The following is a 24118-nucleotide window of genomic DNA, read 5'->3' as shown; positions in this document are numbered from 1 at the left end:
CAGCGCCACATCCACGCCCTGACGCGCCGTCCCAGCAGACGGGGCATTTGTATTTGTTCAGTCTGCTGTGGGTCTGTTGATTCTCAATGAGCAGTCTCCAGGCGCACTTACCTCTTAGCGATGTCGGTGTAAATCCATAGTCCTTTCCTCTAGCTTTTGCACTACCCATTAGCTACGAATAATTTAGGGTAGAAATTAAAAGGTTCATTGCCAAGAGATCAGTCAGGCTGAGAAACGGCTCTTAGCATAAACAGTGAAGGCAAACCTTATTTTTTTGTTACACCACCACTTCCTATATTTAAGAAAGTGACGTGACATACCGTGTGGGATGGCAATGGAGCTGATGGCTCCTGTGATTTCCTCCTGTCCTCAGATGAATACTCTAGATGAGCACAAGTTGTTCTCCCTTCCTCGCACTCGCCCTGAGGTGTGTCCAGCAGCCACAGCCCCTCCAGGCTCCATCCCACCAGCCCGACTCTGCTGAGCTGTTCCCCGGGGAACCACTGCTCCCCGGAGCTGATCTTAACCAAGGGAAAACCTCCCACCCCTGGTGTGAGGAACTTGTGGGCTCATCTTTCCACACCCAGGGACAGCAAAGCAGGGTTTAACAGAGGGTCTTCAAGAACGTATTCTGTGAATCGAGGGAAAGCCTTTGTTTCACAACACTAAAGCGCAGCCTAGAAATTCTCAATTTCCCACCTCCGCAGATTTTTAAGTGCGGCTAGAATGGAAAAATCATTAATTCCGTAGGTTAAAAGCCTAACATCTTATTGAGAAAAACTCTGTTCCACAGAAGCACAGACACAGAAGAGAAGGTTCCAAATCACTGACCAACAGGAGTGAGACTTCAAGAAAGAAGTTCTCACAATTTCCCCCGCCCCCAACCCACCCACCAGTTAGTAAAAGCTCTGCAGTGCTCACTGAAGCACTTGGTAAACCTGAATTTCTGATCAACATGCAAGAAAACAAAACTGAGATACAGCATGAAAGGATGGTGGAACTGATCCTCCCATCCTGTCAAAGTGAGAATGAAGAAGGTTTGGGTTCTGTTGGAGGCTCAGCAGCAGCTCCCACAGGCTCCAGGAGCAAACGGGCCTCGTGTTGTGCTGTTCTGTGTTGGTGCAGGTCTGGTGGTGAGAACCAGGGGAGAGCAGGAGGTACCACCAGAACACACAGCACTGCAATGGAAATGGGGGAGAAAGCAGGTATCACAAGTTCCACTGATCTCCAAGGGGAACAGAAAGCTACTACTGCAGAAGAGCCAGTCAACACATAATTCACGGAACTTCAGTACAGGAATCACGCAACCAGGTGTAAAAATCTTCAAATGTAATTTATTAAGACATTCAGCTATGTCTGTCAGTCTACATCCAAATTTACTACTAAAAATAAAATAGTATCACATTTCACATTAGGAATACCGACTTTGAAAAACACTTGAGTCAAGCCTATCGTATAAATAAGTGACTAATTTCTCTTCATATCAAAATTCACATAAAAAAATTGCCTGCTCCCTACTCCCGCCTATTTCCCCACCCAGTCCCTAGTTCTACTTGAAGCCATGATGCATGTAAAAATTTAAGTATGGACATGTCCATGTCAAAGAAAAAAGGGTGCAAACCTATTAACAGCTTTAAAAGTGGCATTTGCGGAGTCTGATCATACACAATAATGTACTCATTCCCAAAGTGCAAATATCGCCAGAGTTTAATACTGTTTGAATTCAGCTGCAAGAATTAAACATTACACAGCACAGTACTGTAAGGCCTTGCTCTGTGCCCTAAAACTCATCCCACTTTCCTCCTGCACACGGTAGCAGAGGTCAAAGTGTTCATTAGAGCTTTAGTTTACTTCATGCAGCCCAGACTGTTCCCATTATTAGCAAAAGTTTCATATACATCAAAATATTGAAGACTCCATCATAAATGTCAAGAGTCGCTATAGATTACATGAATTCAAATGCAATTGCCCCACCAAGAACACCCAAAGCATACACATGACGTATACGGAGTGCTTCCATCTTCCAGTACAACCGCTGCTGTTCTGTCTTTGATTTTTGCATACGTGCCATAAAAAAATGTTGTCAGCAACCAAAGCTGCACCTCAGCCAGACCGGCAACTCTGCATTTAACGCCTCGTGGATACCTGGCTGGATGTGACACCCTCTTCCTGACCAAAATAAAAGCTCGTGTTCTGTCTGTCTTTCTACAACTTCTCACAGACTTCTCACTCCTCTTACCTCTCACCTATGTCTCCAAAAACACTTTTTACTGCAATTTATTTCCAGACATCCTTCCTATGCCCACAGTTCAGAGAGCTTCTGGAGTCATTTCTACTACATCTCACTGGAGTTACCGCTACCAAGCAGCCCACAAAAATCAGCATGGGAGATTACGTTTTGACCAGCATTAATAGCTAAACTTCTTTCACAGCTGTGGAAGGACAGGTTTTCTTCTGAGTCAAACTTGGATCTCTGAAATGTATTTGTTCCCGTCTCATCCTTTGTCACCTTAGAGCTGGACACAAACGCTCGGGTCTCGAGCTGGACACCCCTCTGGGGCTGCAATTGGTTCTGCAGCACAAGCTGCTCCCTGGCTGGCCCCACACGGGCTTGTGTCACTGTCCGTGCTCTGAGATCCCTCCGTCCCAGCAGAGGCCTTCGGGCTGTCCTGTCCCTCCCCAACCTGTCCATCCCCCTCGCCAGAACTGCCTTTCACACTTGGCCCGTTGTCATGTTCAACAGCAGGGGGTTCGGCTGCATCTCCAGGTCTGGTATGTTGCTCTGCGCTGGGGTTTGGCTGTTGAGCTGGCTCTGCTCCCAGTCCTGGTAGCTGCGAAGGGCTCTTGAGTTGGCAGTGGCACAGCGGGCAGGTTTCTTGCACATACAGCCATTTCTTAAGACAACCCGCATGAAAAAAATGGCTACATGGTGTGATTACAGCAGTTTTCATATCCTGGAAAGCACACAAAAAAAGAAAACACATATTATTTGTAATCCCATTCATCTCATCTCATCTCACACAGCTGCTGGGTCCACCAGCCACAGCAGAGACAGAAACAGCTCACCGGCAAGTGTGAATGTTTCTTCGTATCAACAGCCCTTCACAATCAGATACACACACAATCCACACACTGGCTGCATCTGCTTCCTTACACTACTGGGATTAGAAATTAGCCAAAAGCTTTGTTTCTAATGCATATGTATTATTACATTTAAATACAAGCTTTTGTAGGATGAGAGTCACAGGATTAGTTGGCTCAAGAAACAATTGTGCAGGTCGAAACCAGCACACTTCCAGATACAACAGGAAACAGCAGCAAACCAGAAACTAAGTGACACCCTAATTCTGTCAGCTGAGACCCACAAATCACCCGCCTGGTGTTTTAAACATTGTCTCTCAATCTGGCACTGGTAGTTTTAGTCTGGAAGAATTTCGATCAGAGTTGGAGTCAATCCAATCACACTCCAACTGCACACTACTCATCTTAGGATGGTTCTTTCACTGTCACATAAAACTACAATTTCTATCCAAGAGAAAAAGACATTGGAGCTGGAGATGTGATAAAGATATTACTTTCAGCACTAATTTCTAAGGTCTTTACATCTGCTGACTTACATTAGACAGTCCCTTAACCTTTTGATAATTACGTTTCTGTTATAAAACTGACACTGTGCATGAAGTAGCAAAGTCTGTAGAGACTGATCTGCTCCTATGGAATAATAACAGATCAGCTATTGAGTACACATTGTCTTTCAGTATCCAAATCTTCCACTAACGAAGGAAAGGCACGTTTGCTGTTACTGCTGAGACCAGCTCAACCCAAACACAGGAGGTTTCAAAGAAGCTCAAGGACAGAGTTTCTCGTGTAACTGGAAAAAAGGAATGAAAATTTAAACATATCCAAACTATCTCAGTGACAGCACTCCAAATCAATTTACACAAAGCAAAACACGGGGCAATTCAAATAACTTCATAGCACAATATAACTCATTAAATATAATTCAAGTAATTTATTTTACTAGTTGCAGGCTGAACTTAACAGTCTAGAGGTATTAAAGTTCAAGTCAATCTTTTTGACACTCGAATTCTTACCTGGTAGCAGATGGCACAGATGTCATTGTGTTGCTCCAACTGCTCTTTTGTGGCGACGGGCAGTGATTTGATCTTATTCACAGCATCTCTGCGAAGAAGGAAACTTTTCCACCCGAGCTGGGCCCGCAACCACACATTGTAATAGGAGTGAATGAAGATGATCACAGAACCCATCACAGTCCATTCACCAAAGATGGTTTCCGAGACGCCGTACGCCACCACACAGAGAGCGACGAGGAATTCCAGCAGCCGGTAAGTGCCGTTTACATAATAAATCACATCATCCATATTTTCTACTGGTTCTTTTCTGAACTCCTCCACCATAAACAAGACATAAATGAAGAGAGTCCCAAGCACCTGTAATGCAGTGCAAGACCATGAGCTCAGCATTCAATTCTGAACTGGAGCTCAAGTCCTTCAAGCTTTGTCCATGCTCCCAAACCACACAGAGAGCAGACAAGCCCCAAAGGAGTCACATTGTTGCTCAAGTTCAAGACAAACAGAAGTCATTCCTTCCTGCAGAGCACTTAAGCTTGTTCCCAAGTTCATCCCCTTCTGTACCTTCCTGAGTCCAGAACACGGCTGAGTTGATTAAACAAAAGTGCTGAGCACCATGAGGGGCGATTCTATAAATTTAATAACTGAACATAGTACAAAACATTTCCTGTATTCACACTACTGTGTTTTGAACATCAAACTGCTCTCAAAGAGCCACATCTAGGTAACAATACATAAATGAGTGCTCTAGAAAAAACAAACAAACAAAAAGACCAAAAAACAAAAACCCCAAACTTTTTACTGTGATAGTTGTGCCCTCAAAAGCCTTCTGGCCTTACAATTTGAAACAGACTTCCTTTCACCTATGCTCTCAGCCCATCCTTAGCCTCAGACACTGGATTAGAGATTTTTATATCGTATCTTGTACTTCTGTCCTTCTATCATTTCTGTTCTTTTCTCACCACGTATGTCCCCCTCTAGAGTAAGAGGATCACAGCCAATGCAGGGCTGCACAGGGCTAACACTCTTACCTGAAGAGAGGTCAGAATACTGCTGGAGATAATGATCAACAGCCAGAAATCCATGTGGAAAAACTGACAAATCATGTAGGCCATGTACGCAGGGAACACAAGTAAGAACAGACAGAGGCTGACGGCTCGGAAGTGCTTCCACAGACTCCTGCAAACAACGCAAGACGTTTTTATTTCTTAAGTCAGATGTGAGTGTCAGGATAAAAACAGGCTGCCTGCTGGATGCAGGTGCGTTAGATGTTTGCTCAAGGCTTTCACTTGTTGAAAGGAGTTTCTATTTGACTTGGGCACAGTCTCATTCCCAGCATGCACCCCTACAACAAATACAGTATGAAAAGTTTCCTCTCATCTGACCTTTGCTGCTTTCAATACAAAGATTATAGGCAAAAAATTCACCTCCGGTAACTGTCATAATAGGTCAAGTCAGTGGTTACACAAATTAAATACCTAAGATATTGAATGTTTCAGATGGAAGCCTATTGAAATGAAAACCATTATGAAATAGACATGTAACTTTGTAGACTTTTCTATATAAACAGAGTTCTTCCAGATTACATATTTATTACAACTCTTCTATGTCTTTTTGCATGAAGCAAGGGTATTTCCTTTCATCACCAGATTTAATCCTGCTGCGTTTAGAAGCATATTCCCTAATTTAGGGATCACAAAAGAAGAAATGTAGTGGGACTTGAACATTCATCTCCACCAGTCCTTACTCTGCTCTTATCATTTACTTCTTCCTAATCTCCTCCCCAACCTAAACACACCATTCATCTTTTTACACCTACCCATTTGTGAAGGCTTTCAGAACATCTCCAGTTATTTACTATACTACCTCTACATGCTCCTCAGGTTGATATTTTAAACTCATTTAGCTCTGGCAATATGGTATAGAAAAAGTGCAGGTATTGGGTGGACAGGCCAGCAGCAGAAATCAGCTAATTTAATACGGTCTGAAGAAACATCAAAATGCTACTGTGAGGTCTGCAATTCTGTGTCTGTGGGTGAGGGAGAAAGGAAGAGCTGAAGTGGAATTTACCCTGATCCTTGTTGATTTAGAACTGCCTGGGAGATTTGGCAGAAGAGATTTAAAACTCGCTGTCTGCTTGCTTAAGCTGGGCAGATGCTCATATCCTGGCTCAACTCCCCTTCCCTCTGTTACTATATTTGAAGTTAACATCACTGCAGGCAGCACACGCTGCCCACAAGTAGCCTCAGAGCTAAACAAACTCTCTACACAAAAACAAACCTCCTGTTTCCTCAGTTACAGCTTACAGAAAAGGAAAAGACACAAGCAATTAACAAAGATACAAACAGATTAATACAAGAACACCAGATACCAATACAGCTCTTCAAAACACAAATTAACAACAATCCCACATGGTCAGGACATCTGGTACACTAATGGAAGTCTTCCACCTCTTCTTTTGTGCCGGTAAACCCTATCATTTTGGAATTACAGCCTCACAAAAAAAAAAGGTCTTACAATATCTAACACAAGGTCACTCCCAGAAACTTCCCATCCTCAACAGGTGTCTGAGACCACTGCACTGGAGGGAAACCTCTGTGCAATACTCAGAGTGGGCGACCAAAGTCAGCTCTGTCTGCCAGCACAAAGCAGGGTGAAAAGTGTTAGTGTGCCCTCGAGGGAGGAAGACAGAGAGGGAAAAACCAGAGAATTTAGACTAGAAAAGAAATCTGCATACAGAAAAGACAAGGTACTTACAAGCTACTAAAAATCCAAATCACGCCATCAATTATTACTTTATCAGCTCCTAAAAAGAACATTGAGTAACTTTCAGTTTAGAAACCAGTCTCTTACTTGTCCCTTGAGGCTCCCAGTGCCAAGACAATGGGATCAGCAATTTCCAGCATGGACTGAAGTATGGACGCCACCACAATGAAAAGAATAATACTAAGCAGGAATGCCCGATGCACAACTTGGAGCTCAATCAAACCTGTCTGCACAGCCAGGATCAGGAGTGTGACTCCTTCAGTCATTCCCCTGTGGATCAACACAGTTAAAAGAACAATCAATCACATCTGTGTGTCAATGCTGTATGAAAAATACATCTAGAAACACCAGGAAATAAGTTGTTTCCGCCACAACCCTTCAGACTGGATTTAATACCTCCAAGAAGCACATCTTAGCACCAGTATTTGATGCAGTGAAGTACAGAGCACCCAGCACTGCAACCCCGATTTATACCGTTTTTACTTCCACATCTTGGAATCCAAAATATAAAACATTCTTTTGCACACGGTCTGAACTTTCTATAGTTAAGGGCTGGAATAACTGAGCAAGGTAGTGTCATAGCCAGAATCCCAATTTCATATCAGACAAGTTAGGACAAGTGTTAAGAAAAGGCAGTTTCTATATTTTGGCTATTTCCATAGTAATTTACAGGCAATCAATACAATGCAGTGTTTTAAGCCTCATCCATTAGTAAAGTTTCACACATGACTACAGGGTAAATGAGGACACGGAAATGTGAAGTGTTTATATTATCCAAACGTGAAAATTTTCTAGTGACTCATGCAAATAAAATTGCAGCTTGATAGTCTTAGTGCTTTCAAGTCCCAAATAATATCTTTGAATGCTACAGAAATGAACCATCTCTCAAAAAGTTTGTGACAAGCTGTGTTTTCACTCAAACCCTTCCAATGCACACATAGGCTGGCAGACCAGAAGCCTGTCAAAGATATCCAAGAGTCCAGAAGTTAAAAAATAGCAATGCAATCTGTGTATTTCCAAATAAATCACTTTTTGGCTGCTTCTGTTTAGACCCTAGGCACAACGAGGCACTTACCTGTTCATAGCAGGATCATTCATGAATGCTCGGTAACCCTGCAAGTAAAACTTGCAGAGAGTCAGAACTCCCAAAGCCACAAAAGAGACTGTGAAAACCAAGCCCAGCAGCGAGTACGGAGTGCTACAGCATTCTGCAATACTGGGAGGAGAGAGGGGGAAAGCAAAATTAGATTGGTTTAATGACAATATTAAAAGCTGTTTCCGGTCCCTCTCAGATGTCCCTGGTCCCTCTCAGATGTGCCACACGGCGGCACTGTCCTCCCTGCATCGGGCTTTCCCAACCAAAAGTCTGTTGCTGAGATTTCACTGGATTCACTAAGGCACTTCCCACTCAGAACAATAATAGTGCAAACAAACATCAAAAGGATAGATAATATCGGGAGACTGGGGGCTTTCTGGCAGCATTCTCACCAGGTCAAGGTAGGCAACACCTGTCTTTCAAACGGCTGAGCCAGAAGCAGCAAAATAAGACGGTGAATATTCTCCCTCAGCAGGTTTCGTCCTCTCTTTTGCTACAGCAGTGAAGTCCCAAAGGCTGAGACCCCAGAATATATCTGATGATGCTGAGAATAGTTATTTCAGCTCCCTCACCTCAGGGCCGTTCCGCTCATCCTGGCACTATAGTACTTGGAGCACTTTAAGCCTCAGAAAGTACTTGAGCTTCTGAAACATGACACTGGCAGAAGAAGGGAGTGCAGTGCAGTGCACCCTGTGCCCCAGCATGGTGAAGACCCAGCTGTCAGACAGGACTGCACATCTGGAAATCCTCACATACATAATCCAAGGTAATACACAAACACCCCCGCTCACTAACCAACAGAAACCAAACCCTAACCCTCACAAAAAAACACACACACCAAAAAAAACCCCATACACTCAAATCCAAAACTTCACTTGTTTACCAAGATAGTAGTTTTGTAAGAGAAACACACCATGCTAATTAGCCAACTGAAGAGTGAACTAGTCCAGCACTCTGACAAAAGAGTTTTGAGGAAGCATATGCTTCAAAAATAAACAAAGCTCATCCAAGAGACATTTACTTTGTCTCTTTTAATGACTACTTTAACCAGAAAACTCCTTTGAAAGCAATTCACAGCAGAAAATGTTGACATGTTTACATATACTATTTGCAGTGCTTGCAGTAAACCTTCAGATTCTGCCTGTTTACCAAACTGAAATGGGCTGAAAAAGCTTTTATTTGCTCGTGCCAGTCAAGACAGTCAGAAATACAGTATTTAAAGCAGCTATTACTGTGGGATATTTGAGGAACTCTAAGTTTGGTTTCAAAATAAATTATCAGAAATCAAGAATCCTGGGTTTTCCACCTGACGCCCAATCCTTTTTTGTCAGATAATTTTATTAATAGTACCCTTCTTAAACTTATTTCCAGATGATCTACTATGCAAGGGCCCCAGAAAAGCTTAAGAGCTCAAAGAGAAGCCTGGGAAGCTTTCAGTGTTATTTTCATGTGTCAAGCACAAGTTTAGGAATTGTCCCAAAGAGCTGAACTCTTCAAGGCTTCTCAAAAATCACAGCAGTTGTATACCCATGGAAAAGACTTTGAGAGGAATAACGACGAAAATGAAAGGTACAGGACAATTTTTAACAGCAAACACACAAGCAAGAGCTTTCCAGTCGTGTTGCTGCGTGTTGCCTTGTGCGGTGTTAATTAATTAACTAGTTAATTACCTTGTCAAGAAAAGGAAGAGGAGCCTCTCTCTTGAAGCAGGCTGGTCCCGTGTGCTGAAATAGGAATAGATCTGAAGAGCAAATAAGACAAGCCAGAACACCATGAAGAGAACTGGGACGACCAGCTGGTTCCACAGAGACATCCCCAGAGCCAGGAGACCATACACCTCCACCACCTGGGCAAGACAGAAAAAAATGCAGTTTGTTATTGGTTCACAGCACCTGTGATTTGATAACAACAATAAAGCCACAAAAAAGCTGACGATAATTCACACTGCATTAACCATCCCAAAGGAGAAGAGGTGGTACACCAGACTACAACGTGACAAAGGGAGAGCACTAACACATTACCCACTGATCCACTCTCTGTCTTGAAGTACGGACACCTACCTGAGTGTGCAGCAAACTATCAGAGCAGCTCAATGTCCCTTCCAGTGAACAAGGGGCTCAGAGCTGGCAGCTGCAGCCTCAGGGGTGAGGACACGTGCTGCCCATCTGCCGCAGCCCACTCAGACCTTTCTGCCCAGCTTAAGGGACAGCAACGTTGTTTTCTCTATAGCTACTGCCCACTGCACACACTGGATACGAAAATATGAGCCACATCACTTCAGCACAATAGATTTGTTTTGCTGACTTAGTTTTAAGGAAAAACATAATAGTTCAGACATTTTAAGTATTTTAAAAAGAACAAGTACCAGACATCTGACTGCTCCTAATCCACAAAGTGTTTTGAAATTCATGCTTAAGAGTTATTTCAGAAACTCTGAAGCTCAAATTACTTTTGTATTGCAAAGACTGTTACAATACAGTAATTTCCAAGAAGCTGGAACTTCATATAACTTGACTTAATACAAAAGGTCAAAAGGAAATCACTCGTAACTACTGTTTCCTCATCACCTGCTTCCCACAATGACATACAATTCATATTGGTTAGAAAATTTTAGTGAACACTAAAAAAGCTGCCAACTTAGTCTTTCATGACAAGCAGGATGGATGTTACGTTCACGGGACCTGCTGCAGTGTGTACTGTGGCTCATCAACACGCAAAGAGCTGCTGGCAGGGATATGGTGCCGAGCTCCTGCTTTAACCGTGCACACAGCTTGGTGAAGGAAACACTTGTGCCCTCAGGAGACTCCCTTGGCCTGGGACCAATGCAAGCAATGCCACGCAGCTGCTGGCAGAGTGCCCCACCACGTGGGAAAAGGGTCATGCTACGCTCATAACGCAGATTCATAACCCTGAGGTATTTCTGGCAAATAGGCAGCCAAGATTCTGGACCTGCTTTTAAGTTATATCATTAGGCAAAGCCTGAAATACAGACACAAAAAACTGCCCTGGGCCACCTGGTGGGGCTGTCTCCCCTGTGGTGCCGCATTCAGGAAACACTCCTGGTGCTCAACATCCCAATATTCACGAAGTTTTGCCACTGATTTCAAACCAGCAACCAAATCCACCCTAAAATAGTAGTAAACTTGCAAATACCAGGATGGAGGCATCACTGAGAACTAACAGCTACACAGAGTTATAGCGGTGGAAACACAAGTAGGAAAACACTGAAGACAAAACAGCAATAACCTCTTCTAGAATAAGCATATTAAGCTTGATGTGTAGTGGAGCTGCAGCCAATTATATGAACATACTATGAGCCAATGTTTTTCTCTGTTCTGTTTCAGGAACACAAGCAAAGAGCAGCAAGCTCTTTAAAAAAAAAATAATAAATCATGTTTTCCCATATTGTCAAAGGAAAAACCACTCACACACAACTTTATATTCCAACCCGCCCTCTACTACATGCATTTAGAAAAGCAGCATACACCACTCTATTACAAATTCAGTGCCACATTATAAAGTTTTTACTGTTTTCTCTGTATTCTCAAGGAAAAGCCTGTATGCCCTCTGGATAAAAAGTCAGGAGAAGGAGTATGATCAGTGTCCTAAGGCCATGAACAAGGAATGCTTCTTCCTCCTGATTACAACACTGTAATACAGTCTAGTGTGGAAAATGTGAGATACTCATTGGAGGGAAGAGACAAGCAATCCTAGAGATGAGGAGACTTGCCCAACAGCTCTATTTAGAATACAATTCCAACCAAAAAAATTCAGCAACAAACAATTCTTGCCCCCCTCACCTTGGAATGTATTTGCAATTAAAGTGTAAGATGTTGAAGTGTTTTAAACATGTGTCTAATAAAAAATAGATACATGACTCTCAAATCTGCATCCAATTTGCCTTCAGGAACACTCTGCATGTGTTCATGCACATGGAAAAGCAAAGTGTTGGTTTCAACCTGTTGCAAGTCTTCAAGCTGTCCATCTGTTTCACCCCAAATGTTACCACGCTAAGTAAACTGTTAAGTATGCTTTTCCTATTCTCACTGGAAAACAAAGCTATTGAAGCTTTGCCAGGTAGCTCCCAAAGGAGTTAATGATCAGCAAATCTACAAGCTAGTTACAGGCAAGACCAGACCATGCTAGGTACTGTACAAGCACAGGATAATCCTGCTCCAAAGACCAATTACATACAAAACAAATAACCAGCCAGCAATGATCAACATGACAGGCTGAGACCTTGGCACACCAGACACCTGCTACTGCCAAGTTTTTATTTGTGTATGACAGATATGACAGTAAGGAAGAGCTTTAAAGACGGCTTTGAAAGAGCTTAACAAGTTAGTTTTCAGATTGCTTCTGACCGAGGAGCAGAAGGCAGGAAACTGGTGGCTTGGTTTAAAACAAAACATAAAAATCCAGAGAGCGGTGAAAGCTGAAAAAGTGTGTCAGTCAAAAGTCAAGCGAGCATCAATCTTTTTATATGGAAATATACAGAAGGATGCATATGCATATATATTTTATTTTTATATAAATAACATTAGGTGTGATGCTTCTGTACCAGTAACAAAATATCTTTTAAACTAAATACGTATCAGATGCCAAGGCATTAACTAAATGGATGAGATCAGTCTGTTTCTGCTAATTTCTGTTAGAGGTCTCAGCAATGCTGCTGTTCTAAAGAAAATACTACAGACCTTCCAAATCACTCCCTGTAAGTCAGTGATTATTACCGTAAAAAATCAGCTTTGGCATTACTCCCAATTTAACTCTATTATAAATACAAATTATTCACATACAGAAGAAATTTCTTGCAATGCACAGCTACTGCAATTAATGCATGGGGATTACCTTGCTCACTTAATAAGGCTGTAAATAAAGCACAATCTTGTCTTTTAGCCTGGATTCGGAAAGGACTAAGCAAAGTCCAAGCAAAGTGGATATGATCAGGTGGAGAGCAACATAATTCAGGCTAATATCTTAACTGGTCACCCATACAAATTATAAGCTACCATAAATTAATGAAAGAAGATGCTATGGATTTGGTTTGCTAAGAAAACGTGACTTAATACAGTTGCACAGAAGACAAAGTACTTTTTTCTTTCCTCAAAAAAAGCTCAATCCAAGGAAAACAACATTGTTACATTCACTGCCTTACCTGGACAAGCTCTCTGTATGCAGATTTCGCCAAGTTATAGGGCACCAGAAGATTCGATGCCAGAAAGTAGAGAACTTCCAAACCAGTGAAAATCATGGCAAATTTGTTGATGACGACAATGGTTTCCAAAGGGACCAGGCACAGTCGTGCCAGCAGAGGGAGCATGTGAGCAGAGAACAGCCAGATCTGCTTTGTTTTCATGACGCAGGAGCAGAGCGTACATACCACCAGCTGACCTGAAAACGAGACAGGGTTTTATAATCAAGCTGATTATCCCCTTCAGAAAAAAACGTATTTTAATACGTTATCTTTCCATAATACAGTTATCAACATCCAGCATATTGTGACGGTTCTAACTAGGACATACCCGTTATGAAACCAGGCTCCTCTGCATCTTTTGCTGGGTCACAAAAGTTGCCATTTTCCAACTGCACAAAGTGCAGGATTTCACTTTGCAGATTAGTGAGATGTAAACCCAAAACGCATGCAGAATTATACTCAGATTAATATGATGTTCCAGGAATAAATCACGCAGAGGATAACTGAACAAGACATCCCTCTTTTGCCTTACCCTCCCCAGCTCAACTTAAATCCCATCAGCATATTTACATGCAGCAGCAGCTTTTCTGAAGCCCACCCATACAACGTCATCCCTCTATGCAAAAAAAGTAATCGGAAGTGCCGAATGGCTTTTAAAGAAACAATATTTAAAGTGTCAAGAGAAATTACTGGCCGAAAATAGCAACAGGAAAACAGCCAGGTCAGCAGCTGAGACTTCAATTATTTCATAATACCCTGAGGCAGTTGCTCAAAATTATCACTGGAGCTTGCAAGTGACAGATAATTAACAACTAAATTCTCTTTTGCAGTTGGCAGGGACACAAACACGAGCAGAGCTCTTCCCCACACACACACACACACGTGGAGGGTGGTATTTCCAGAGCAGACCACTCCAACAGAACTGCTCCCATTGGAGACACTGGAAGTTATCGCAGAGGAAAGAGAGTGGGGCAAAATGTACATTGCCTGGAAAAGAGTAATTCTCACTCCTCATATTCGCAGTATGGAAAAGGTTTATTGTGTGTTATTTCAAAGCAGAACCTTGGTTCACCAAGTGCTTATGCCCTGTTTTGGAGCCACCTCCACTAATATTTGTGTTTCGCAGCTCCTCCCGAAACCAGGAGTTAACCTTAGCGAAAAAAAATGAAGGCTGTTAACATCTCTGGGTCAGCACTAACCCCATGTGTTCACATAAGTGTACTGACCTTGTAAGCCCTTCTGGATGGGTTGGGGATGGAAGCTGCAAGAGGAAAACCAGCAGTACCAGAGGTTTGCTTTCATTCTGCCTTGCTTCCCTACCCAGGAAGGGACTTCTGCTTTCAAAATAACCGCGACTGTGCTTAAAGCAATTTCTGACCTGTACTACTTAAGCATACAAAGTTGTTCCTCATTCACACTGTCCTCTTCCATGTTTAAGTCCTACTGTCAATTTGCTAAATGTATTTTTGAATTAGCAGATGTCTTTTCAGAAGAAGCCCCCTTGCTCTCAGCAGGACACTATCAGCACACTGGGTCTCCTAAGTCTCAGAGAAAGTTACTCATCTTTTTGAGAAGTTCAACAGACTCCAGTTCTGAAGCATTATCCCTCTGCTTTGTTGTTCTCTGCCCGCACACGTGTTGCTACAACCCTATTTCGGCTCCCACCAGTGCTGCTGTGCTGTAATATTGAGAAACCTGGCACAGTCAGCTTGGGAAGATTTCTGCAACTCACGGTAACTAAGGCAACCCAGCTTCACACACACAAGGATACAAATACCAGCATCCAATATGTTCTTCAGGGTTTAGTAAGAGTGTGGTCATCTGATAAAATATCTTAACAATGTTGCGTTAAACAATCCAGCAGTCTTTGGGATGACTCTGGGCTCTCCAATCATGACATAAGGACCTGTAAGTCCAGTCTCATGCAACAGCAAAACCCGCTTTCCTCCAACACTGATGTGTGAAGTATGCCGGTCATCCCTGCTAAACTCTCTGACCCTCCCACCTTTTTAATTTAAACACCAATCAAAAGTTACTTGTCACGGGAAGGAGACCAGAGGAAAATACATGGAGCCCTTTCTCCGGAGGCCCCAATCTCCCTCCTGACGTTTGCAGCCTGTTGATTTTCAACCCCTTCAGGAAAGGCCTGAAAATGTCTCCAACGGAGCTTTTGGTCACTGGTACTTCCCATTTTAAACTGGGGTAGCAGCACCTTAGTTCAGGATGGACAATGTTTCTGCAGTAAATCAGATTATCTCCAAGTGGGGCTGTACACCGTCAGTCAACACACGTAACATAGCAGGATCAGTCAGAAGAAATTAGTTTGTACCTCATATCAAATCATAAATATATTTTAACACCCTAGCTATCTGCTAAGATTAGCAAAGCCAGCCGGATGTTTGCACTCCATAAACTTACATGCCGTGGACTGAAAACCGCCAGACACAGCTAATGAACCTGACAGCTGGAATCCTGCAGGACACCAGGCTCCTCTGCTAGGGAGTGAGGCAATAAGGAATAAATCTATTGCCTTCAGCTCCTGCCCACTCTTTTCCTTTTGCAAAATACATTAAACATTGCTGACAGAAAGCCAAAGCCTCCCAGTTTGTGAGCTGATGGAAAATGTGCAACAAGAAAACCTATGTGGTATAGCCACTGTTCAAGCCGCTTTTAGTAGGGAACTGTCTTTATTTAATTCCAAGTTTTAAAAAGCTGATGTTAACAAATTCCCTGGCTACGTCATTAACTGCTATTCAAAAACCAGGAGATCTTAAAGTTAATACATAATCCCATTATTGTGGACTAAGAAAAAGCAAGTCTTCATGGCAGCATTGTTTCCACAACCACGCGGCTTTGTAACGTTCACAGCTGACACGCTCACAAAGTGGCACATTCATCCAAGCAAAGTCTTCAAACACATTTACTTCTCCCATCCAGCACTTTGGAAAGTATTAGTAACCCCAGTCAAGAGTCATCAGGCTGAACTAGACACAGGGGAAGAAATTACTATGAGAGTCCATTCAAAAAGCACTAATGAATAAAAGCATTAACAAAGATTAAATTTGTGAACCAGCTGGCATACCGTACATCATCCCCTTAATCCTGACTAGAACTTTTAGGAACCAGAGCAGTATCAGTAGCGCAATTATTCCCCCACGCACCTGCCTCAGCGCCTTTGTCAACAGTGCCGCCGCACAACACTCCAGCAGAACACGTAAGAAAAAGACGGAGCAAAGCACTTTTATATTCATTTTGCTGTGAAGAAGAGATGGTTCAGTGCAGTACGCTCCTAAGACACGGCAGATTGCACTGGATAAATACCTTTTATGTAGCAAATCTGAAAATGTATATTTATATAGACACTGTCAGGCCTCACAGCCCGCTGTCATGGGTCTGCCCCAAAGAGCTCTGCTTGCCATCCACACGACAATTACACTTTCAAGTTGGCTTTAAATGAACATGGGAAATTAATAATGGGGATATTAAGTATGTTGATGTACACACATTTGCTAGTATAGTCAAGCACCTACTTCTGAAAAATAATTACAACAAGGGCACATTTTATTTTGACACCTAGTACAACCCAAAACTGTATTGCTTAAAAACATTATGTTTTTCTCACTTATTTTTAATCCATATTAAATCCTGGATGAAACATAATGTGTTTGAATCTCGGTTCAGTTTCTGTCTAAATGTTACTGAATGACACAACACCTCCTGATCTCCTGCTGCTTTGGGAGGCTGATTCTGCTTCATCATGGGACCCGGCATCGTGCCCCAGAGATTCAAGGGACAAATTACAAACACTTGCTCATAGAAACACGCTAAAAGCTTTAGTTGTACTTTGGTGTCATTTGACAAGACAGCAAAATCTAGACATTCCAAAGAAAAAAGAAATCATATCTAAAGATGTACATGTTCTGGTAGACCTAATATACTGCAAAGAAGTAAACCCATTTAAATCTGCCAGTAGCAGCTGCAAGTAAACAGAAAGCAGCTGAGTCTTGCCAACAGTACATGGCTGACTAAATCTGTCAATAATCTGATGAAAACCATAGATCTTAGTGAAAGGAATTAAGGAAGATTTTTCTTCCAAGCTTGTCTCAGACTTAACTTCAAAATACACATGGTGAGTGTGTATTCCAATATCCTCTCAGCAGAACATATGGTATGGCGTAGCAATCTTAACACTGAATTTACTCTCTTCCAGTCAAAGTTCAAAGGGTAAGGGAACAGTCTAGAAAGTCCAATTCTTCAGGATTTATTCGGGATTTGAAGGTAGAGAAGTCATCTCTGCCATTAACCAAACACAATTTAATTTTGACTTTTTACTCCTTAACTCTAATTAGAAATACCCTTGGGAGTGTTAAAAAAAAAAAAGTAGCCTATAGTCCCATGCACCCACCCACAAATCTATTTCACCATTTTTTTGTAAGACAATGAGACTGTTCATCTATAAGGCAAATCAAGAATACTCGTACAACACTTTCATTGACAAAAGCAACACAAATACAGGTTCCTATTGAAATTCCTACCATACTTTCCACCTAAGGATGATTATAGACAAGCCAGTCCCTTCTGAATGAGATTGCAAGTCTGAGAACACAGGGGCAGAGCACAAAAAACAGATCTAGAAAATACTTTGAAGTTGCAAGTATGGGAGCATTGGTCAATCGATGGCACAGAAAAAGCCAGGCAGGATACACCTGGCGTCCCGCACATTTTGGATATTAACGAGAATCACAGCTACTAAAAGCGGTAAGAGAAATTTGAAATCAAGAGGTAAAACCTGCAGAGGTTTCAATGAAGAGAATTAAGCAGAGCTCTCTGATGCATCACAAATATTTAAAGCACTTACCTACTAAAGCAGTCATGAAACGATTCATAGAGAGAGGTTCCAAGTACATTGGCCCTTCATATCCTGATTCCAATTCGCTCCTCACGTAATCCCTAAAAAAAATAAACCCACAAACTATAAAGATCCATCTAATCAGATAAGAAGCAGTTTATTCATTCCACACACGTAACTTCAGTGTATGTCACAGTGAATTAACTAAATTACAAAAAGCAATATTAACACTACTGTTCAGTGGTGTCGCTGTAAGGATCTGAGGCATGACTTAAGCAGAGGAGTATTATCTGTAATTAGACTCACTGGCATAGCTGTAAAAATCCTTTGGGACATCCAAGCTGTTCTTCAGAGCGTGGCCTGAAACTGCTTATTGACAAAGCCTCTTAAGCACCATTCCATTTTTAAGTATCCTTATTAAGTGTTCTTCTTCCTAATAGTAATTTATTTTCCCATCAGCTCCATGTGAAAAAAAAATGTGAGAGCCTGACAGACAGGTCTCCCAATCTAATAGTTAAAGTATCTTGCACCTAAAAAGCTCTTTCTTCTAAATTAAAAAAGAGGCATGAAGGAAAACTGACAGTCACGGACTAGATTCAGCAACACAGTTGCTTCATAATTGTTTTATTCAACATGATCTAAAAGTTGAGCATTATCCTGGGAAACTTGGGGCACCAAACTGATACCTTCAAAGACAGATCTGACATGGTATTTGTAACTCCTCTCAGAACAGGTTGGCTAGGAAGGTAGGCTCAAGCAACCAAGGGAAAAGGTAAGAACTTGAGAAGACGGGGCATTTTTCTGCTGTTGGTGATCATCCGTCAGCTCTGCCATCAAGCAGGGTCACACATGGCATGGCAATATGACTCAAATACAAACTTCACACTGGAGCAAGCACCCTCCGCTTTCAGAAGGCGACTCTGGAACAGCACAGCAGTAATTCCCAGCGGCTCCTCAAGCCCCTGCCATGGGACAGCAGCTGATACTCATGACCCTCTGCATCCACATCTCCAGCCCCCTTCTCTGCCTTGCTGGGTCCTTCCTCCTCTGCTCCGGGTCGGCTGCTGCTCCACCCTCGATACGACACCACCGCAATACCACCAAACAGCGCAGCTAATCCTGGGCTGGAATCTGCATGACACTGTCCAGTCACTCATGTCGCGGGAATGCCAGACAGACACACTTGATCTGACCCCGCACGGAGCAAGTGGAGTCTGTTCGAGGGGCACGGCACTTCATTTATTGTGGATTTATTTATATCAGTGAGACAAGCCAGACTGGCTGGGAACAGATGCAGTCAAAGCAAGATAAACAGTACTGGAAGCCACAACCGAGACAAGAATTGGTTTTTTATTTCAGTGCAGCAAAAAAACCAAAAATGCAACTCAGTGCTACTGGAAGCATTCACTTCTCCCCAGAAATGTGGAGATACACCCTTCTTCTAGTACTAGCTTGCAACCCCAAGCTGAGGTATTCGCATTTTCATTTGTGAAAAATCTCTGGAATTCAAGACAGAAATCTCAAAGTACTAAAACAAACACTTCAAAGCCTGTTCTTCATAGCTGACTGCCCTGCCTACTTGCTGCAGCTTCTCAAGTGTCATAGTATACAGGAGGTATGTTGAAATGGGTTCTTTATACTGTAACCTGCAATTAAAAACACATGAGGACTGAAAAGGCACCTAGGACAATGGATTCTAGGTAGAACTTTCCCCCTTGTTATAAGGGTATTGCTAAGCACAAGGGTTTTTCCCACCTTCCAACACCTATACAGATGTAATCTGTGGGACAAAGTTGGGTATTTTTACTTATTTCATATGAACCTGCATGAAGCACCTTCTGAAAACATGAGCAACATATAACAGGATAATCCGTGAGAGTTACAAAGGGAAAAAAAAATACCATCTTCAGCATGTTGCAAATGGTTGTTTTTTGTATTAGCAATACCACACTCCATTTTCGAAATTGGGGTAAAAATGGTTATTTCTAAACTGCCAAAAGGAAAGCAGTGAAGACATCAAGTTTTTTTCTATAGCCGTTAGGAACCAGGTTACAAAATCACCCATGATACCAACTGTAGCAAGATGACCTTATACAACTTAGCTAAGCCATACCAAAAAACTGCACTTACAGTTGCTTCTTCTACACCAGGAACGTGCCTGGAGACAACCCAAATTCCTTCAAGCTGCATTTCATGCTGTTGTCGATCTGATTCGGTCACCTGCACAGAGGTCTGTACTTGGCTTAATTCTTTAAGTAACTCTCATTAACTGAGTTTTAGGCCTACCAGCTTGGAGAAGCAATGTTTTACAATCTCCTAAATTTTTTAAACAGTATTTGTAGATGATGTCTGAATAAAGGAAGTCAAAGCAATGATTCTCTTATTACCAGTACAAACACGGGATCTTTTGGCACAGACACGGATCAGATGATGCTTTGAACAGCTGCAGTGCCACGCAAGATGCTGAGAAGAGCAAGTGCCTGCACTCAATTTTGATCAATTAAAGCTGTATTAAGCTGCAGCTTTTACATTTGAGAATTGTTCACTTTACTGCAACGATGTAAGAAAACAAGAATGCTAAAATCATTATTTACTAGTTAACAAAATGACTGAAACTGCGTTATTACTGCAGAAAATTAGGATGTAAGAATAAATGTGAGGTCAGATTTCCTGCTGTTCATTCTGCAGACACATTCCCAGCCTCATTCAATCAAACTGCTGGACTGCTCACATCCACTCTTTGCCAGCCATGACTGACATTGCTCTAAAAAGATGAAGAGATACAGGGCTTCACACACAACCACTTCTGTTACTGAAAGTGCAGGAGAGTCTTCTGTTATTAAAAATACGCTTTGTAATTGACTGACATAAGGCACAATGGTAACCTGACCTAATTGACTCATACTGCTGACATTTACTCTGGCTGATTAATCTCCGCCATCAACAAATACACACTCTCATAGGTTTTAAATGTCTACAGACAACCTTGGAATTAAAAGTGTATTTTAAGACTATCCACAAGAAACAACTCAGTCTCTTGCTCCCCACCGCCCCCTATCTTCTCATTCTAAACTCTGCCAGGGCTCAACACTTGGAATTCAATTTTAACAAAACTGCAAAACATGGAATAACGATGTAGATTCAATTTTTAGCATTAACAGTGTATTTAATGGCATCATTTCTTTTCTGCCTAAATACATCATTTGTTTTCCCCAGTTTTATTGCTGGAAATGTGGAAAAGAAGTGTGATCCTTCAAAGCAAGACATTTGTGCAGCTACATATAAAATAAAACCACCATCCATTTTCCTCGTCAGAAGCCACAGGATTTTGTTTTTAAAGCTGACTTCTCCTTTTTCCACAAACAGATGGCACATTATCTCCACCCAAATTGCCAGGTTAACATGCTACATACAAATGTAGTATCTTCTTGGACTCCCCAAGTGTTCACCAACATAATTCTTCATTCTTCACACACTGGGGTAATTCCCAGTTTTGCAAATAAGGAAACAAAGGCTTAAGAAGTTGGGTGACTTGTCAAGGTCACACAGACCTGGAAGTCTGAAGTCAGAGCCAACTATAAAATTCAGATCTTCCCATTCCCAAACTTGCAGCTGAACCACAAGCTATTTCTGGGGTGGAAAAAAAAACCAACACTGAAAGCTGAAATCTTTCAGCAGCTCAGAATTTCCAGGACACTGCAGAGTCACAAGTGCCAGCTGATTCTGGTCTTGTTCTATAATCTGCATTAACCAAACTGGCCTCAATATGAGACCTCTTCATCTGTTTTTAATAGCATCCCAACTGGTAGTGCATGCAAGCAATCCACTGCAAGTTTTCAGCTGTAAGCAGAATTATTAACGACACCGAGGAGTAGCTTGCACATGTGACTGCTGTGTGTTTTGTTACGATCAGGCTGCTAAATAGAAACATCAGCTGGAATTAAGATAGCTTTAGCAATAACAGGAATAGCTTCTCTAATATATTTTTGTGTTACACTTTACTATTTTCAATATGAGAAGCAATGGGATACACAAATTATTCTGAAAAGCTAATGCAAGCGTCACTGCCCAGGTGACGGGAAGGCTGCTGGGAAGCCCTGCACGGCGCTGCCTTCAAACCAAGGCAGCCTCCGACCCAGGGGATGGGTAAACTCGCTTCGAAGCATCAGCAACTACATTTGCTTTGCAAAATAGCCAGGGAATACTGCTGGACTATTTGAATCCAAGGCATCTTTTAATTAAATAGATTTTTTTGTTCCAGTTGACACAAGATTTAATTAAAGTCTTTATTAACTTGCTCCAGAAGCACCAAATAGAGAAAGCTTAGTAGAAATACACTGAGCAGTCCAAGCAATATTAACCTAACGTGTTTCAATGAAGCCTGTGAGTCCCAAATCTCCCAAAACAGAAATCACTATTTGCATTATGTAGAAACACAAGCAAAAAAGGTATTAAAATCAAACACAATGCTGTCCCTTTATGTGTCAACCAAAATCCAGACCATCTCCTTTTCTTTTAAAACTTTAAAGATCCAGAATGTCATAGAGATCTCCAGCAGCAAGCATTCTGGACCAAAGCCCTGTATCTGATGGGGATTTGTTACTAGTGTTATTTTTAACACAAGTTCTTCAATAATGTTCAGGTTGCTTTTTGTAATAAGTAAGCCTTAAAGCCCATGAGAAACACTCACAAACTGTAGCTATAAAAACCCCGGCCTCCCCTAAGGATGATAAAAACCTCTCTTTTCTTCCTCCCCAGGAAATAAGAGGCCACAATTCCTCTCTTGCACCCTCATACATTCAGGAAATCATTAACTGCAACTCTGACAGCCACAACAGTGACACGTCAAGTCACCACAAAACCTTCATTAACACTCCCCTGAACTGCGAGTAAAGAGATATTCCAGCAAACACTTTGGAGCAACAGTTTCGATGCAGGAGTTAACCAACCTATTACTTCACTTAAATCAATCAAAAGCACAGTTTTAAATGCTTCCCACCAGCAGACACCAAAATAAATCAGGCTGGAGTCCACATTTTCAAAACTCCCCATATAAAGTCATTAATGTGATGGCACTCTCTTTGGTTCCAATTAAACCTCTTATCAGTATGAGAGTTTACATTGGCTTCCAGCAGATTGAGCTGCAGCCAAACAAATAAAGATGGTTGACTTTGTCTGGTCCAACTCAGTTCTCCAGCCTCTTGCTCTGCATTTTACATCCAAAATGCCTGTCTTCATTTTCACTGTAAATTATATTACACAAAGATTAATTTAAGAATGAGTTCCACTATTACTTCAATTTTACCATTGTCCACATGACTCTATGTGCTCTCTCATCTTAGGTGCCAGGAAACTAAAAGTAACGTCCTGTCTGCTTTGCAAAATGCAGCAGTGTTGAAAACACATTCATTGAGCCACTCAGTAACCTGGATTACTATATCAGAGGCCACTTTTAGTCTTGTGGTGAGTGTTTTTTCTCTCCTCAGATTAGTGGACATTACACTCCACAGAAAAAGTAGCTCAAAATGCCCTTTAAGTCAGTAAAAGTACACCAGAACTACTTGACTGCATATTTGATTCCATAAGCTTTTTCAAGACAAAGAACAGCAAGATATATTTAGGTATCTGGCACAGAAAAAAAGGCTTCCACAAAACCAGATGTCCCCCATTTATACAAGATATTAACAAAATACCGTTTATTTTTCTAATTTCCAAACCAAGCTAGCAAAGTTAATCCATTTCTTCTTACCTGGAAATTTGGTGCCCAGCATAAAGCAGCAGTGCAGTCAAAAAGTACAGGTAAAGCTGAACCAGGTGTTGCCTTGGTAAAGTTAGGAGCACAACACTTAAGATGTAACCTGTAACAAAAAACAGAGGTTGGAATGTCAAAAAATACTACCCAATACCAGATTTCTTAAAGTATGAATTAACAATCCAGTTATCCAGGATTCTTTAAGCACCTTTGTTTTCATTTGGTTCTAAAATTCATGCACCTACATCACAATGCAAAGCACACAACAAACCTGACGAACTGGAACAGCTCTACCAGATTCTGCAAGATTCCATCTCAATGTCAAGAAATGGACTTGATCCACAGTATTTTAACAAGACTAAATTAA

At 41.7% G+C, this 24118-nt stretch overlaps 1 protein-coding gene across 4 annotated transcripts in view; it reads right to left on the bottom strand.

The window, feature by feature from the left end:
* Positions 1 to 1314: 1314 nt before the first annotated feature.
* Positions 1315 to 24118, bottom strand: part of RNF145 (ring finger protein 145) — a 40400-nt gene continuing 17596 nt past the window's right edge. For all 4 annotated transcript variants that reach the window (XM_065029670.1, XM_065029668.1, XM_065029667.1 and 1 more), the window contains exons 3-11: positions 23749 to 23857; positions 18009 to 18100; positions 13112 to 13347; positions 9624 to 9799; positions 7933 to 8073; positions 6945 to 7127; positions 5123 to 5270; positions 4095 to 4451; positions 1315 to 2954 (exon numbers count right to left, since the gene is read on the bottom strand). In XM_065029670.1, the coding sequence (XP_064885742.1) occupies positions 2511 to 2954; positions 4095 to 4451; positions 5123 to 5270; positions 6945 to 7127; positions 7933 to 8073; positions 9624 to 9799; positions 13112 to 13347; positions 18009 to 18100; positions 23749 to 23857 (1886 nt within the window). In that variant the 3' untranslated portion in view covers positions 1315 to 2510. The remainder of the gene's footprint in view (positions 2955 to 4094; positions 4452 to 5122; positions 5271 to 6944; positions 7128 to 7932; positions 8074 to 9623; positions 9800 to 13111; positions 13348 to 18008; positions 18101 to 23748; positions 23858 to 24118) is intronic.

Source organism: Columba livia, chromosome 14 (assembly GCF_036013475.1).
Source record: "Columba livia isolate bColLiv1 breed racing homer chromosome 14, bColLiv1.pat.W.v2, whole genome shotgun sequence".
NCBI lineage: Eukaryota > Metazoa > Chordata > Aves > Columbiformes > Columbidae > Columba > Columba livia.
This window is presented reverse-complemented; position numbering and strand designations above follow the sequence as displayed.